The sequence below is a fragment of the Leptodactylus fuscus genome, chromosome 6, assembly GCF_031893055.1.
Source record: "Leptodactylus fuscus isolate aLepFus1 chromosome 6, aLepFus1.hap2, whole genome shotgun sequence".
NCBI classification, from domain to species: domain Eukaryota; kingdom Metazoa; phylum Chordata; class Amphibia; order Anura; family Leptodactylidae; genus Leptodactylus; species Leptodactylus fuscus.
In genome coordinates this window covers 138,626,638-138,645,208 of record NC_134270.1, presented here as the reverse complement: position 1 = coordinate 138,645,208, position 18,571 = coordinate 138,626,638, and the positions used below count along the sequence as shown (strand labels likewise).

The following is an 18,571-nucleotide window of genomic DNA, read 5'->3' as shown; positions in this document are numbered from 1 at the left end:
CTGCACACAGTATTAACCCCAATAGTGTCCCTCTGTGGACACCCATAAACAATTATTATACTCTGGGGTCTTTTCAGACCCCAGAGTATAATAAACAGAGACCCGGGGAATAAAAACATTAAAAAAAAAACCCCACTGTTGCTTCTTACCTGTTCCCCGGCTCCTGTGCTGTGCTGTCCTCCTGTGCTGACCACCGCTCGCGTCCTTCGTTAATGACGTCGGACGTCACATGACTCGGGAAGCATGCCGGGTTCATGTGACGTCAGACAACAGTAGGACGGAGGCCTGGCAGGATCGCGGAGAGGTAAGTAACAGTTTTTTATGTTTATTACCTCTCCCGATCCGCCGGTCATTATACTCGGGGGTCTGCAAAGACCCCCGAGTATAATGATAGCCCCTGTGGGGCCCGCGGTGTCACTTGCCGATCCCGGCCCAGCCAGGATCGGCAAGTGAATAGGGCCCGTAACAGCCTATTTAAAAAAAAAAACGCAGCGGTAGCGGCTGTCACCAGGCCCCCTAATGGTCCGGGCCCTGTGGCAGCTGCTACTGCTGCTACCACGGTAGTTACGCCCCTGCCACCAGGGATATTCACATTGACTTGTTTACTACCTTAGTCTGCCAGGGATGTTACAGTAACAATTAAAACAATCAACTGAAATTTTCTCATGAATGTCAGATTGGTGGGGATCCAGATATTGCCATTACTGTTCTATCTATCTATCTATCTATCTATCTATCTATCTATCTATCTATCTATCTATCTATCTATCTCTCTCTCTCTCTCTCTCTCTCTCTCTCTCTCTCTATCTATCTATCTCTCTCTCTCTCTCTCTCTCTCTCTCTATCTATCTATCTATCTATCTATGTAGTATGATGCAGTTCGGAGCCCTTATTCCTCTCTTCTCCACCACAATCCCTCCAGCCTATTCCATACGAGCCTCACATGTGCCTGTGTTGTGCTTCACGTGGTTTAATGTATATTATCAGCCCCGTAACCAGGACGACGCTCGGTAACTGTAGACGTATTTGGGATCGGTGGAGTTTATTGTCCTAATTAATTTAGCGCTGATGTGTTACATACACAGGCGGCCGACAGGAGCGCACATGGGTTTTACGTAATGTATGGCAATTAAAACACAAACTGACAGGAGGAATCTTAAAGGGATTGTACATTGTAATCCCTGTAGCTCCATTATTTATCTTCAAGGGTTTGCAAAGTAGCAGCTATTTATCTTACACATTTCTACCGGGCCTGAATACAAGGACCAATATGCTCCATTTACGAGCTGTTATGTTGTCTACAGACGCAGGTCGGCTCTGCGTTTACATGCTTTCTATCCGGTGACGGGATTTATGCTTCTCTATATAAGTCTATCACCACATAATATGTTCAATAATAAATACACAAAATAATAATGGGAACTCTGAACATCTCTATTATAAGGATTCTTTGAGGCTAAGGCCCCATGTCACGTCTCGTAGCAAAAAAGCACTGCGGGAAAGCCGCGGTGGCAACGCATCACGGTTCTTCCCACAGCACAGAAAGTTCGCAGATGTTTTCTCTGCAATCTTTATACTTCATTTATATCTATAGGGAAACGCCTGTTTCTGTAGATATAATAGACATGCTGCAATTTCTATAACCAAGACGGTGCCTGCCTCTGATTGGAGCCATGAATCACACCCCCTACCTGACTGCGCCCACCTGACAGTACAGAGCAGAAGTAAATCTTCAGGCACCAAAACTACCGGCACTTATTGCTCGGGAATGGTGGGGGCTAGAGAAAAAATTTCCAATTATGCTGGAATTGGTAGAGCAACACATACTAAGAAGTGGTGGAGATGGTGAAAGGTCCTCTTGACACCCCAATGATGTGTCCACAAGTATCACTTTGGGTCAGTGAAAAAACAATCCGTTATAGCGTTATGTCATCTGTTATAAACAGAATCCATGACACTATTCTGAACAGAGTCAATTCTTTTTATACCAACATTTATAGTCCATTTATAATAATAATAACATTACTATTAAGTCAATCATTACTAAATTTAGTCCTAGCCATTTCACACCCCTAAATCTTCTGTAATGGAAACACTACACAATCCCAGAATCCCGACATTCATCTCTCATCCCAAATTATAATTCCAGAAATAATATCCAGGAAAAATCTATTAGTTATTCTCCGGTGTTTCTCATGAAGCCGAACCTGAAAACATAACCTGTCCCGCCACAAGAGGATTAGGTTGGAGGAAACTTTCCAGCCTGTAAATGTGTTGCTAGGACACAAATACTAGAATATTACTGCAGTAGCTTTAACGTCGCTGGAAAGAAAACAAGGAATTGTTATAGTAGGGACAACACCATCACCAGTAATATAATTCATAGTAAATACTAAGTGAGTCATAAGTCTCCATATATAAGTTACTGGGGGTCTCCGTGTTTTTATGCGGCATCCTTTTTTATTGTAGTCCTATATAGTTGCCTTTATGTTATACGTGTCAACATCCGAGAGGCTCCCGTGAAAAAGGGGTCCTGGAAGGGTAGGCAAAAATCCTTTCTGTTATATGTCACTTGGGCTGTCCATTTATCAGGGCCACCTTTGCATCCACGTCAAGAAAAAGGGGTGACGCATGCAACACAAATGGAGTGTGTCATGTCTATACGAAATATGGTCGCCAGTGTGTTTCAGGGCTCCCAAAGGTCAGCTTTAAAAAATTGGCTTTATGTCCCCAGATATCAGATTTATTTTCACTCAAGACGACATAAGAGGTATGGGGTACCAGGACACGTCACTAAATGTACTTATTCACAGTGACCCTTTCCTTATATATAGAGACTTTCAATTACAATCCCTTTGATCGAAGGGTCCAATGACAAAAATAAAGTTCTGCTAGGACCTCCACCTATCACCTGTAAGTTATGGGGAAACATGGCAGTACGTATTTCATTTAGCTACAGCGCCACCACAGGGAGAATAAAGCATTACACAACACCCAATCAAAATAATGGATTGTCTATGTATTGCAGTAATGGATGAGTACTATAAAATGAGAGACACTCTTTGTAACCATTTACTACTACGGCTATGGGTAGGAGATGGCTATCCTATACAAAGAACCCCTTTATTACCATAAGACTCAGTACAAGGGTGTATGATTTTGTATAAAACTGAACAACCCCTTTGAAGATGGATAGACATGTCCTGATCTCACCACTTTTCCAGCCTATGTGATGTGTCAATGTAAGTAATAAGATTGACAACATGTTTGGCTCACTCGTCTGACTTATCTACTAACATCAGTATGTTTATTATCGTAACATCAAATAAGTATAATGTTGCATAAAATCTAACTAAACCTCCAAGATAAAAATCTTGCCTCACAGTGTGTACAGTTGCAGGAAAACTTGGATTGACAAGCCTTAGACTTCAAGGTAATATCTTAGGGCAAATGAAAGGCCCTTTACGCAACATTAAACCAAAGGTCTTATACCAAAAACAACGCGGTCCTAGGAACGTCAAAGTGTAATGTAAAGGGCATTATATAAACAAGAATAGTCTTAAGGTTACTGACAAGGGCTGACCCCTACATTCTATGCACCTTACTTGGCCTCAGATAATTCGGAGAACAGCACAGTCAGTCCAGTCCCTGTAAACAATATTTTTTAGCTCTCTCTATGGTTTGTTTTCTCTGGCAACCTAAAGCTCAGAATGAATGCGCAGCTTGTGCTGCCTCGGTTAATAGAGTGCTTCATGGATTTTGGAGCTGGAGATCATTGGTGAGTGGGAGGGAGTGTCAAGTGCTGCCTACTTGTTGATGCAGGAAACCATAACAGAGACATCAGTCTACCTACGCCTAACAAAAGTAGTGGGGCCGAATCTACATAGAAACATAAATAAAGGGACACGTACCCTAAAATTCGTTGTATATATATATATAAATATACGTAGCACGCAAGACACATAATATATCCAGAAAAGTATATATAGGTTATATGGTTAGTATATATGGTAAGTCTTACCACCTACTCATCTAAGAAACTGTATTTTTAGTGGAAATGATCTTTTAATGGAAACTTGATGAGCTGAGACATGTCATATATATATAATATATATATGTAATATATATATATGGCAGGGGTACAACTAACAGGGTAGCAGCAGTAGCGGTTGCCACAGGGACCGGGACATTAGAGGGCCCCTGATGTGTATTTCTTAAATAGGCCGTTACCTGCTGGAGTAACTCGGCCCTATTTACTTACCGCTCCACTCCTGCTCACAGCTGCCTGTGCTTCCCCTTCTCCGGGAGGGAGGCGGCTGTGAGCAGGAGCAGTGATCAGTAAGTGAGGCTGGGGGCCCGCGAACCCCACAAACACTGCTATCATTATACTTTGGGGTCTTTTCTAACCCCAGAGTATAATGATCGGAGGCCCAGGAAAGGTGAGGGAACATAAAAATACACTGTTACTTATCTCACCTGCGCTCCAGCAGGCTTTGGCTTTGTTTGGTCACCTCAAAGACATCATGTAGCCCAGGCCAGCGTCATTATGCATCGCGATGCTGGCATGGGCCAGGTGACGTCTGCTCCAACATTGATGAGATATGTGGGGAGTACCGTGGAGACTGGGAGAGGTAAGTAACAGTGTTTTTTATGTTTGTCACCTCCCCTGCGTCTCCAATCATTATACTCTGGGGGGCCCCATGTCAAAAGATCGCCTAGGGGCCCCGCCATTCCTAGTTATGCCACTGATACATAGATAAAATATTCAGTATATTTTACTCATTTAATTCCCTGCTCTTCTTAGGAGTCCAGTGGGCTTTTCTATCCAGTGACAGCCTTCCCAGTCTGCAAGTGGAGATAGCTGTCAATTACAGAATAGGACCGCCCACTGGACTCCTAGACAGGACAGAAATTTAACGAAATTCAAGTTAAACTGAATGTTTTCCCATAAAAATATACATGATATTAAACTACTCAGCTCCTCCTACAGATTGGACTGAATGTACAATGTGACAGATTCCCTTTAAAACGTTATTTTTTTTAAAGTGAGCTAAAAATATTAATGAACTATTCAATAGATAGGTCACTAATATCAGATCTGTGGGGGCCTGACAACTGGCACCCCCACTGATCAATCACAGGAAGCTCTGTTCCCTGTGCGGTGGTGGGACTAAGACACTGAATCATAGGTCCCATTCAAATGCAGTACCTGATTCATCCACTACACAGACAACGGCGTTGTCTACTTCCTTTGTTTGTACAGAACATCATTGCTCAGTCACTGATTGGCTGACACTGTCCTGTGTAGGTTAAAGGTCAGGAATACTGGGGATCTGAGCGGAGATTACCCATATGATAACCCCTAACGGACAGGTGAGTATATACTGTTTGTTACTTTAGGCCTCCCTATGTGCTAAAAATGTACTGGAACAGCCCTTGAATGCCATCATGGATGGTTGTCTCAAAAGGCGGCCCTTCTCTGTATACGATGTTGCAAATGATCAGAGCAAACAGCTGGTATTTGCAAAGTAACCATAATAATTAGAGATGAGCGAACAGTGTTCTATCGAACACATGTTCGATCGGATATCAGGGTGTTCGCCATGTTCGAATCGAATCGAACACCACGTGGTAAAGTGCGCCAAAATTCGATTCCCCTCCCACCTTCCCTGGCGCCTTTTTTGCACCAATAACAGCGCAGGGGAGGTGGGACAGGAACTACGACACCGGGGGCATTGAAAAAAATTGGAAAAAGTCATTGGCTGCCGAAATCAGGTGACCTCCATTTTAGACGAATAGTGGATTTCAAATCCGGGTCATATGAGAATGTGAACTTTGTGACTATGAGACAGGGATAGCTGTACAGGCAGGGATAGCTAGGGATAACCTTTATTTAGGGGGGAATGTTATTAAAAATAACTTTTTGGGGCTCTATCGGGTGTGTAATTGTGATTTTTGTGAGATAAACTTTTTCCCATAGGGATGCATTGGCCAGCGCTGATTGGCCGAATTCCGTACTCTGGCCAATCAGTGCTGGCCAATGCATTCTATTGGCGTGATGAAGCAGTGCTGAATGTGTGTGTTTAGCTCAACTACACCGGTGGAGTAGTTGGCTAAGCACACAGATTCAGCTCTGCTTCAATCAGCGCTGGCCAATGCATTCTATTAGCTTGATGAAGCAGAGTGTGCACAAGGGTTCAAGCGCACCCTCGGCTCTGCTACATCAGAGCCGAGGGTGCGCTTGAACCCTTGTGCACACTCTGCTTCATCAAGCTAATAGAATGCATTGGCCAGCGCTGATTGGCCAATGCATTCTATTAGCCCGATGAAGTAGAGCTGAATGTGTGTGCTAAGCACACACATTCAGCACTGCTTCATCACGCCAATACAATGCATTAGCCAGTGCTGATTGGCCAGAGTACGGAATTCGGCCAATCAGCGCTGGCTCTGCCGGAGGAGGCGGAGTCTAAGGTCGGACCTGAATGGAGACTGGTGTGGAGCGATCTTAGACTCCGCCTCCTCCAGCAGAGCCAGCGCTGATTGGTCGAGTTCCGTACTCTGGCCAATCAGCACTGGCCAATGCATTTCTATGGGGAAAAGTTAGCTTGCGAAAATCGCAAACTGACAGGGATTTCCATGAAATAAAGTGACTTTTATGCCCCCAGACATGCTTCCCCTGCTGTCCCAGTGTCATTCCAGGGTGTTGGTATCATTTCCTGGGGTGTCATAGTGGACTTGGTGACCCTCCAGACACGAATTTGGGTTTCCTCCTTAACGAGTTTATGTTCCCCATAGACTATAATGGGGTTCGAAACCCATTCGAACACTCGAACAGTGAGCGGCTGTTCGAATCGAATTTCGAACCTCGAACATTTTAGTGTTCGCTCATCTCTAATAATAATAAAAACCCTATATACAGCTTGATACTTGCCAGCCATAAGGCAGCTCATGTGAGGCACAACAAAGTTACTTGGCAGGAAGAAAACAATTAGTACGGAATTTACTTCATTGCAAATGTGAAAAAAACAAACAAAATTGTGCAAGCTTCAACAGACCCTCGGGGATCAGCGCTTCTTGGAACGAAATTGTACTGATCTCAGTGATGTGATTAAAGGTTCTTATGAACAAGATGAAATAATTGTAAATGGCTATTTATTAGAGGCGTTGTGGATTTTGATGTTTGAGTCTAGGAATTGTTTCTGATCAGTACTGATAGTAACCGTGTATCTACCAGGCAGGTCTTATAGTACCGAGGCTCTGTTCACATTTGCGTTCAGAAACCTCTACGCAAAAGTGATTACCTAAGGAAACCCATGGACCCCATAAACTATAATGGGATCTGTGTGGTTTCCGTTCGGATTCCACGCGAAACATGCGGATAGAAAAGTGCTGCTCTCTTCTCATGTTGCATGGGGAAACCACACGGACCCCATTATTATAGTCTACGGAATCCGTGTGATTTCCCATGTAACTGCTTCTCTATGCGTTTAGGTTTCTGTTCGGGGGGGCTTCTCAAGTGGACTTTCTGAACGGAAACTTGAACGCAGATGTGAATTGAGCCTAACTTGGGATACTGTCCTGTCCCGCTTGCCTTGTACTAGTGCCCTTGTAAGCCAGGAATATATTTCCGTACTGCAGCAGACATCATACAAAAGCAAGATGACTGATCACTGGGGGCCCCACAGCGACATCAAGAAGGTGGTTGCTGGCGCGCTTGTCTGCCTCCGTGCTGACATGTCAACTCAGTTATCCCATTGGGGAATTTACTAATCCACATACCTATGCCAGTTGTCTGTGCCAGTATATGTGGTGCATGTTTAGTGCAGGGATTATTTTTGCTCCACAGATGTGCCATATTGTTATTTCTGCGTAATATTCAAAACTTTTTATTAAAATGGGCAGAGTTCAGTGGAGACAAAGTTTAAGAAATTTTAAATATAGAATACTGGCCAATCCGTGGGAGGGCACCTGAATTATTAAGTGGCTCGCACCAGCAGGGGATGTGATAAGGTGGGCCTATGAGGGGTGGGGGCCCAGCCTTGCTAAAGGGTCCACTCTGTTTCCAGTACTAACAAGGAAAATCACCTGATCCCTTGTGGGCCTGTACAATTCTGCCTACAACAGAGCTCTAATGCGAAAATTGGTCACCATGGTGCACCAGGTATCCTAAGGCCACAATTGCTGCAGCCGTATAGGCCTTGCCTAACAGGATGTGATATTTTAAGGCCTTACGCAACCCCTCTAAACTCATCTTCTCTCTCTAACACACAAAGACATTGTTGGGTCAATAATATACAACCATGTAGGGCTTAGAAAACTGCTGACTCCCATCTTTATGGATGTATAGAGTTCTATGTTTCCCTCACAGTTGATCCGGTTCCAACTTTCTTTCCGTTTCTTGCTAATACGTGATAAATTGCTTACATTTCTGAGTGTTCGGCAAAAAATCTTGAAATATATGTGGTTGGATATTGCAAAACCTGCAAGCGTCCACAGCTGTAGCTATAGGGCGCCCTGTCTCCAGGTGTGCGGATCACTAGGGACTAATTAAAATCTGATAAAAGAGAGAAGGCCGCCTCTGTGCCCAGCTCTCGCCCGCTTTTCATTTATGCCCTATTTATACATGTTTATCATGTAAACCTGCTTTCCTGCACTGAACTTTCCAAACCTTGTCAGACCTTCTCCTGTAAACACAACATTCCAAAATCGGATACCTCTCCCTGTGCACGCAGCTCCCCGCAGCCCTTCCATGCCATTTACCAACTACTTAAATGACATGAAGAAGGGCGAATACAGGGGTGCCAAGCAGACTCCATTTCACAGTGCGATAATACTTTACTTCTCCTCTTCAACTCAGAACCGCAGATAGGAAATTAGTGTGAAAAGGAAAAACTACATTATCTCAGTGTGAAGTGAACTCAGACTGGTAGGATGGCAATGTGCGGCGCTCGTAGTCATCCAACAGCTGGAGCTGTCATATACTGACAAGGGGCATTTTTAGATTTTTGTATCATCAAAGTTAGGAAGAGACCAAGAGACTTTATTACAGGGGTCCTCAAACTTTATAAACAGGGGGCCAGTTCACTGTTCTTCAGATCAAAATATAGTTTAAAAAAAAAAAGTAAGAATATACACTGCACTGCAGGACCCCCCCAGTGTTATATGCTCCACAGTACACCCCCCCAGTATTATATGCTCCACAGTACACCCCCCCAGTATTATCTGCTCCTCAGTACACCCCCCACACTGTATTATATGCTCCTCAGTACGCTCCTCCCACTCACAGTATTATATGCTCCTCAGTATACCCCTCAATGTATTATCTGCTCCGCAGTACACCCCTCCACGCTGTATTATACACTCCTCAGTACACCTCCCCCCCACACTATTATATGCTCCTCAGTACGCCCCCCACACTGTATTATATGCTCCTCAGTACCTCAGTACACCCCCCACACTGTATTATATGCTCCTCAGTACGCTCCCCCTACACACAGTATTTTATGCTCCTCAGTACACCCCCCAGTATTATCTGCTCCGCAGTACACCCCTCCACACTGTATTATACATTCCTCAGTACGCATCCCCCACACTGTATTATATGCTCCTCAGTACGCTCCCCCCACACACAGTATTATATGCTCCTCAGTACTCCCCTTCACACACACACACAATGTTATATGCTCTTCAGTACGCACTCCCCCTCCCCATACCCCTCTACACACAGTATTATACTCACCCATGAAGACCCGCCAGGCGTCCTCCTGCTTCTGACTGCAGGAGCTGATGACTTACGTCATCGCTCTTGTGTCAGGGCAGAGGTCACACACTGCAGTTAGAGTAGGCCGCGGTCGCGTGGATCGCGGCCTACACTGACTATTTTCAGCTGTAGGTGCATTTGCACATATAACTGAAAGCAATGATCGCTCACTAACGGGGAATCCTGTAACGGATTCCCCGTTAGTGAGCATTCCAGGCGACGTCACGCCCCTGCCAACAGGTCCAAAATGTCCTCAGCTGGCCGCATGTTGCCCACAGGCTGTAGTTTGAGGACCCCTGCTTTAGTAGAAAAAACATATGGTTAAAGCAGGTAGTAGATCTGGCTGATCCTGGGGGCAGATTTTAGGGTGCAATGACAAGATGAATATTCAGTCTGGTCACCCAGTGTATGTTTTTCTGCTTCACAAGCCATGATGTCACAATCACTTGTCATGTGGCTAGTGGGTAGCACAGTGCTAGTGAATAGGATTGAGCTGCAATACCACATGTAGCCACAATACAATGTATGGAGCTGTATTTGGTGAGCAGTCTCTTCAAACCACTGACTGGTGGGGGCGCTGGGTGTCTGACCCACAATGATCTCATACTGATGAACTATTCCCAAGGACATAAGGATAGGTCATCAATATCTTAGTCTTGGAGAACCCCATTATCTACATGATCAATGATGACCATTAGAACATAAAGTGCTCCATTTAATGGGATAGATATGTGAGGGTCATTTTGGGAAATGGAATAGTTGAAATGTAAGTTTTGTCAGTAGGGTCATAACAAAATCATAAATCTCAGGGGTCTTCAACCTGAACAACAAATATCATGTAGCAGCACATGTTACAGACCACTGCTATTGCTAAACATAACTGTACTAACAGGAGCACAAAAATAAACCACGGGGGTCCGTAACAAACCTTACAATGGGGTTCCACCTTCAGCAAGTTCAGAACATGTACACTAAAATGGCCATTATTGACATCACAGCACCGGATAGTAAAACATAGTGATGTCATCATGAACACATGATGTCGCCACGCAGGAAAAATGCAAAAAAAAAAAAGAGTGTAGATGGGTCCCCTTGTTTGTTTAACCCCAGCTGTTGCTACCCTTACAGTTGTGTCCCTGTGTAAAAGTATATCTATTGTTGATGGTAGATAGATATATATTCTTTAAAACATTACCATTTATCTTAATATGTCCACTAGGTGGCACTGTATTATTGATAGATATGGCTAACGCTTTATATTACGGGACAGTTTTCGACTGCTTCTATTTAACACAAATGTATATATATATATATATATATATATATATATATATATATATATATATATATATATATATATACACATTCTAAAATCCATAAGTTGATACAATGTAACAAAAATACAATCATACAAAACATACAAAAACCTGTTCCTATTAAGTGGTACGGAGCGCACTGTCACGGTTAATGGATGTTTCACATTAAGTTGCCATAATTTCTTATTTTGTATCCTAATTAGAGATTAAATCTCTTCCAGTAAGAGAAGATTAAGAGATTAAAGTCTAAAGTCTGCTCAGAAATCTCCCAAAGTTTATCTTTTTTTTCCCTTGGCTCTTACACGACTCCTTGTTATGCCATATGACAAGAGCGCTGCCCATGATGTTATTCCCATATTCTCTGCAGTCGTAGATTTAGGTTTTACCAGCGACTTGAGCCCGTAGTACAGAGCGCTGTGTGTACCGGTGCCAATTCCAGGAGCAATCAGCATTAGACTGGTCTCCGCTGCCCTCAGTGCAGTACCAGGCAGACACACATCCGCAGTTTCGGCCGCACTGTAGGCTATTAAGCTGATTACATCAAATATATAGGCTTGAAGTTTCCATTCCATTAATAAGTAATTACAGTCAGGCCCCAGGGCTAGTTTGTTTTGGAAAGGATTCGGAGTACAAGAACTTGGTGCTTGCCAAAATAACCCCTTCAATGCCAGGTTGGAAACGAGCTAAAGAACAAATGACTATTTGAGAATCTGAAATATATTCCTGTACGTCACTAGGGATTGTTATATTCAGCTACCTTGTCTCCAATACATGATGAGTGACGATCATCAATGGTAATTATTTTGAGGGTTATCCCTCTAATTTCGACCTTGAATGACATTGAATTATGCGCTCTATACTGTTCCCTTCATGTCAATGTCACGTTAGGTTTTGCATTTCTGACAACACATTGGTAAGCCACTGCTATAGTTACATCCCTATATGTCCCTATACACATTACAGTCTAGTCCAGATCCCACTAGGTTTAGCAGCCTACTATCTGATATGTATGGTAGTATGGACACTCTCCCCTGAAAGATGATGCTGGAGGAAAGAAGGATGGGATTTGTTGAATTTGAAAGCACAATATGTTTGTTCTCAAGACAGTAAGACCCCATGCATACACTTAAGTTTGCATTCGATGTGGGTCCTACTTTGCAGTGGATGACACTCCGTCACATTCTAAGGCTAGGTTCACATCTGCGCCCGGATTCCGTTACAAATATTGTCTGAGAAATACGGAGAGAAAAGTCCTGCAAGTAGCATTTTTCTCTCTGCATTTTTTGGGCAGAAACCTGGGATCTGTGGGTCGCTTTTTAAGCAGATTAGTTTCCGTTTTTTTGGCCAAAAAAAGGAAACCCGACCGCAGCGTAATATCATTCTGTTGCAAACTCGTCCCCACATTGTATGCATGGGGCCTCACTCTCCTCTTTCCATACAGAACACCTGCATGCTCGGCTGAATTGAGGCATGCATGTGTATGGAGGAAGTCCAAAGAGACAGCTGTTGGCCGAATGAGTGTCATGCTAATGTTGAATAGAGAATAAGGGCTAATATGGAACATCACCACAACCTTACCTTCTCTCCACTAAAATAATCCAATGCCAGCTACAGCAAGGAATACAGCTGCCGGGAATTAGATTAGTCTGGGCCTGCTCTCTCTTATTAGCTGAAATTGCAAGTGCTTCGTATAAACATGGTATCCCTGGTCTACACACCCTTGTCTCTAGTAGTTGGGATGGGAGACAACATAAAGAGAAAACTCCATATTTGATTAATATTGGCTGCGCTCCCATATACGTGCACCATATGAAATGTTTATAGAGCTGAGAACTATATACAATCAGGGTTCTAGAGTCGGACTCAAAGCTTGTTTTGGGTGGAGACGGTAGACATGCAATAACTCCTACTCTGGCTTAAAATATTAAATATTAGTAATAGTCTATAATGATCAGACACATAGAGTGCTGCATATTTACTTTAGACATTATTTCGACCTTTATATTGTGTAAATAAGTGTTATGTTCTACCCATATAAAACCATCGGTTATCACAGGAATAGTGAAAACTAGTAGAGATGAGCGAGTAGTTAAATAAAAATGCTCGTTTCAGAGGTAGGCAACATTCAATCAAATTGAACTTACCAAGTCCACGAGTGAGGGTCGGCTGGATTCTCCGAGAAGTCTTCTCCGTGCAGCTTCCCCGCGGCGTCTTCTGGCTTTGAATTCACTCTGCCAGGCATCGGGCCTGGGCAGAGCCGACTATGCATGCCCTCACTACAAGAAAATGGCCGCTTACAGTCAAAGCGGCCATTTTCTTGTAGCATGGGCATGCGCAGTCGGCTTTGCCCAGGTCCGATGCCTGGCAGAGTGAATTCAAAGCCAGAAGACGCCGCGGGGAAGCTGCACGGAGAAGACTTTTAAAGGTAGGAGAGGAACCAGCGTTGATTGGCCGACTGTATAGCATTCAGCCAATCAACGCTGGTTCTGCATCGAATTTTTCCATTCGAATAGTGAGTGGTACTCGATCGATTACAAGTATTTCGAATACCGTAGTATTCGATTGAATACCTACTCGATCGAATACTACTCGCTCATCTCTAAAAACTAGTCATCATAGAAAACTGGTTATCACTTTTGCTTTGTTCCCTCCTCTCTAAAAGGGGCTGTGCAATCAATACAAAAAGTAATAAGTAAACTGAATACGAATTTTAGAGTAAATTTGTAAACCATTGTTATAAAAAATATAAAATGTAGTGTAGTGTTCAAAATGTAGTGTTCAAAATGTGTAGGTCATTGCATGTCATTCTTATGAGGCTGTTCCATATGCCCGGTACACAGTACAGTACAGACATATACATTTTGACCACCAAGTCGGTTGTATTACAAGCAGAAAATTAAGATATTTCTTTAAAATAATTTTTAATTACAATCCTTTACTAAGTTACTCAAAAATGCAAATCCAATTTACATATTGCCATTTGTATTGATGTACAGCCCTATTAAGCATCCCAAACTCATAAGATGCATATCAGCAAACCCGATGATTTTTGACCATCTAATGTTCATGAGTAGACATCAAAGTGATAAGGTTCACAGAACAAAATTTTGGGGATAACGTCCATCCTTAGGGAGAGACCACCTTTTCAGGTGTGTGGAGATTTATACAGCCATAGTTGCTCCACTGCAGGGGAACATGGGAGGAATATGCAAATCTGTCTCCCAAGATGTAAACAGGGAGACAGTGCCTCTGTTATGCTGCCCTCTATGGGAAGCACCCAGAACCGACTTTCCCAGAAGTCTTTACTGCATAATGGGGGTTATAACCAAATCAGTTTCTCAGCTACGGACGGCACCGTTTCTGTCTGGTTGGACTTCATCAGCGCAGCCTAGAGAGAATTGATTTGGTAGAAGTGAGAGGCTGAGAGATCAGAATTTCTAACATTCTAGAGCTTTCTTATAAATTCTGTGTTGTATAAAGCAGGTTGAGAAGGCTGTGGCTGGAGAGACAATGGTTATATCTGCTCTCCATATTGTGTAATCACATCCCAGCATGGTCTTGCACACTCATTAATTCAAGGTTAATAAAATCAGGCCCTATGTAATCAGATAAGCGTCAGGGCTGCATCTGGCTCTGGATGAATCCTGCATGAAAAGCGACCTCGCTCTGCTCCGGCAGTCACACTCATGTGCCTTCACTGGAAAATACACATTTGATGGACTAAATAGAGATCAATACCCGATTGAGAAGACGTAAGGGTAAGGAGGCACATTTCACACATACAATGAGATTACAAGGGTCAACAGTGGGTTAAATATTCCTGCAAGTTATTTTCTATTGCAGGTACTTATATAAGAATAATATCTTATTCACTCATTACATTAGTTTCCACTTAGCAATGTCACCTTATGGCAGCCCGTTTTTCTCTTATAACCTACCAATCAGTATATAAAAGTAAGAATGGCTGGGGTCATCTTTGTTTAAAAGGAATAGGTCACCTATTTTTGTAAACCATGTTTTTGTGTTATTGTTTCAAAAAAAGTTTTGATATTTTTTTAAAATTTCCATCTCTATTAAAAAAAAAGTACAACTGCAAATTTCACTCTGACCACTAAGCCTTATAACAGACTGGCGTTTGCCAATTCTGTAGGTCACCTCAATTACATCAAGAATTACATCAGAAGATAACACATCTATAGATAACACCACTGACTCATCAATAGATGATGTCACAGCTTATCTATCCCTCCCTCCCAAAGAGCATGTCTAGAAAACTCTCTCATTGAAATCTATGGGAGAAACACGTAGAATGCAGAATTTTCTTTGTGCTTAAAGGGTTAAATCATTGTTTCTGATTTTTTGGCTATTGACCTGCTGAATCTTTTAAAATGTGACTTTTTCTAGCTTTCTGACTATATTATCTCTGTAAATCTACCTTGCCCCGACTCCATTCCTGTGGCACAGGCAGCGGCCATCTTCCTAGTTATCTGTCACTTCTGAGCCTCATACTGATTGACATGAAGCGGCCCTTCCAGTCTCCTAGAACATCGTATACCGCGCAGAGAACAGACCTTTCTTTCTCGCCTTATCTGAAATTCTTATCAATTCATTATGGCAGACTAACATTTTCCATTAAGATTCAGAAGAATCAGACCTCCGAGGAAATGGTGGTCACATGGAGACACCGAAGACCACAGTAATAAAGAACTTGTCATCTACTTTACTGTTTTAATGTATTTCATCCACATAAATAAATGTACATTAACTCTCATTGAAGAGGGAAACATATAGTAAAGCTCAATGCTTAAATTGGGCCAGAACGCGACAGAACACAAACACTGCTATCATTATACCCAAGGGTCGTTTTAGACCCCCAAATATAATGATCAGAGGGCTAGGAGAGGTGAGGGAACATAAAAATCACTGTTACTTACCTCTCCTGGACTCCGGAAAGGCTTGAGGCCTACTTGGTGACGTCACAGATGTCACGTGGACCGGGCTTACATTCTAATGTACCGTGACGCAAGCCTGGCTCAAGTGACGTCTCTTCCATCATTGAAGATGGCCGACATCAGCGCCGGAGCCCAGAAGAGGTAAGTAACATTGTTTTTTTATGTTTGTATCCTCTCTGGCGTCTGGAGGGGGTTAATTATTCCAGAATACCCCTAAATTTTTTTCCCAATTTAAGCTCTGGTGACACCTGTCCATCACCCTGGCACAGCAATTATACAACAACTTTCCCAGACATCTATATAACTATATGAAGCATCTTCCATCTTAAGAAAACATTGTGTATTTCCATTGCTCACATGTCCTCCATTACCCCTTCATGAATATTATACAATTGCCGTCATAGCAGTAACATCAATTCAGCAAAAATCCCTAAGGCTATGTTCACATTGGCATTGGCATCTCCATTGTTCTGTTCCCCTATAGGAACAGGCAGAACAATGACAAGAATTGATATGACAGATCTCCCAAATGCCCGCTGACGTGTTGTGCTATTTTGTATGACAAATTGTGCAATAGAGGTTCCTAGAAAAGCTTCCAGAGCATATGTGAACACAGCCTTACTGTAATGGCCAATGGCACGTCTTCTTACAGTCTTCTTACAGTTGATATTTTTTATTAGGGTCTACTAGGCAAGTGGGCGGTAACACTGCATGATGTACAGAGCACATAGACCCCACCCTAGAGAAACCATATTGTTACCGCCCACTTGGCTCGTAGACTTGTAGACTGTTTCCATCAACACCAAAAGGGCCTATATCTGTGGAATGTCTTATTTGGATGAACCAAATGCTCAGGGTGACAGCACCTATCAGATGATGGATGTCATTGGGCTTTTCAGATCTGGTGACAGGTTATCTTTAAGGCAGGTAGGTGAATATCCATATAGTTGAGGAGCTACAGATTTAGGACTCACTTATAGCTTTGTATAACATCCAGCTGTTGGCATGCTCTATCACTTGGCCTATTCTCTCCACAATATGGTGCCATATGGTAGTGTATGTTCTAGAGCCCCGTGTTGCAGAGCTTTATGAGCATCAGTCGCCTCCAGCCATCCAGCTCTGCTATGTACATGAGGCCATAAATTAGTAATAACGGCACGTGTGATATTTTTGCCTTCAACCATATCTATTCCTCTACAGTCACCTGTAACCTAGCTGATAGCATTATATGTTGCACAATCTTGTCAGGTACCCACCAGGCTTGTAGGATTGGAGTAAGTGCTAACATTTCATTAGTGTCATTCCTTAGTCTTGTCAATGAGCCTTCTAGGTGTTGACATTGAAGTGATAACTGCAGGCAACCAACTAAAGACCTCAACTATCATATTTCTAGAAAATTCCTCTAAAATACCAAAGTGAGAATCAACAACACTTGTCAATTTCAGGGCTCACCGCAGGGAATCAGCAAGTATGGTGAGTGTAATAGGGGCTCCCAACAAGAGATGACCCTCGTAACATGTCCTATGACCTTCATCTAACAGGAGGTGCTCCGAAGCTCACAATGCTCACGATTAGTTAAAATATATGGAGGACAATGGGATGTCAACTGGAGAGAATGAATACTATGGACATCCAATGGTTCTCCACTCAGGAGTAGCCCCTAGTTAGCGTCTAGTAGATGTATATACAATGTCAACAGGTCAACAACTATGATTTTGTGATTTTTGGCATTATTGGCACATTGGTACAATGGACCACATTTTGGATTATTTGTGAATATTCTATGGATAGGCTTCCTGCAATAACACGTTTACCTCGGCCATCGTGTACTTTATTGAAACATATTTTATACCGTCCTTTGAACTATTCATAGCCAATGATAAACTATAATTTGGTGGCTAAATATTTCTCCTGGATTACCACATTTTAGAGCAGCCAGGTCTCTAGTTATGTCTGGTCATGGATACTCACCGAGGTCACCTTGCGGTATATCTGAGCGGCATTCTGGCATTCGGAATAGGGATATTCAGAGGTGGCCATCTCCAGCATGCACATCCCAAAGGCATAGACATCAACGGCTTCATCATACTTCTCTTCATACATCTCTGGCGCCATAAACTCTGGCGTACCTGCAGATATTAAACATGATGTCACAATCTTCTCGCCGTTCTAAGACAAGATTTTATAGCAAATAATCTTTTTTGATGATGTTAATTTCCTGCAACTTGTGAATGTAAAAGCTGACGTGATGCTTTGTGGACATGATACATGGCAAGCCCAGACTGGCAATCTGGAGACTCAGGTTTTTTTCCAAAGGAGATGATATGTTTCAGGTTATTAGAAGGCTTGTCTGGAATATGAATCTTGGCCGTAATGGGCCGCATAATCTGAGTCAGCCATAAAAATTAAATTGGTTAATAGGTGACTTACAGTCTGTTATGTAATGGCATTGGGATGGTGGCAGCACCATTGCAGATACCAGTGTTGGTTTGCATGTTCTATATATCATATATGATGAATTCATTGCTCTGATGGACATTCAG

The 18,571-nt window shown here is 42.7% G+C and overlaps 1 protein-coding gene across 1 annotated transcript in view; it reads right to left on the bottom strand.

Moving 5' to 3' along the window:
* Nucleotides 1-18,571, bottom strand: part of WNK4 (WNK lysine deficient protein kinase 4) — a 129,116-nt gene that overhangs the window by 29,404 nt on the left and 81,141 nt on the right. Inside the window, exon 4 of the mRNA XM_075277362.1 lies at nt 18,000-18,157. Coding sequence (XP_075133463.1) covers nt 18,000-18,157 — 158 coding nt within the window. The remainder of the gene's footprint in view (nt 1-17,999; nt 18,158-18,571) is intronic.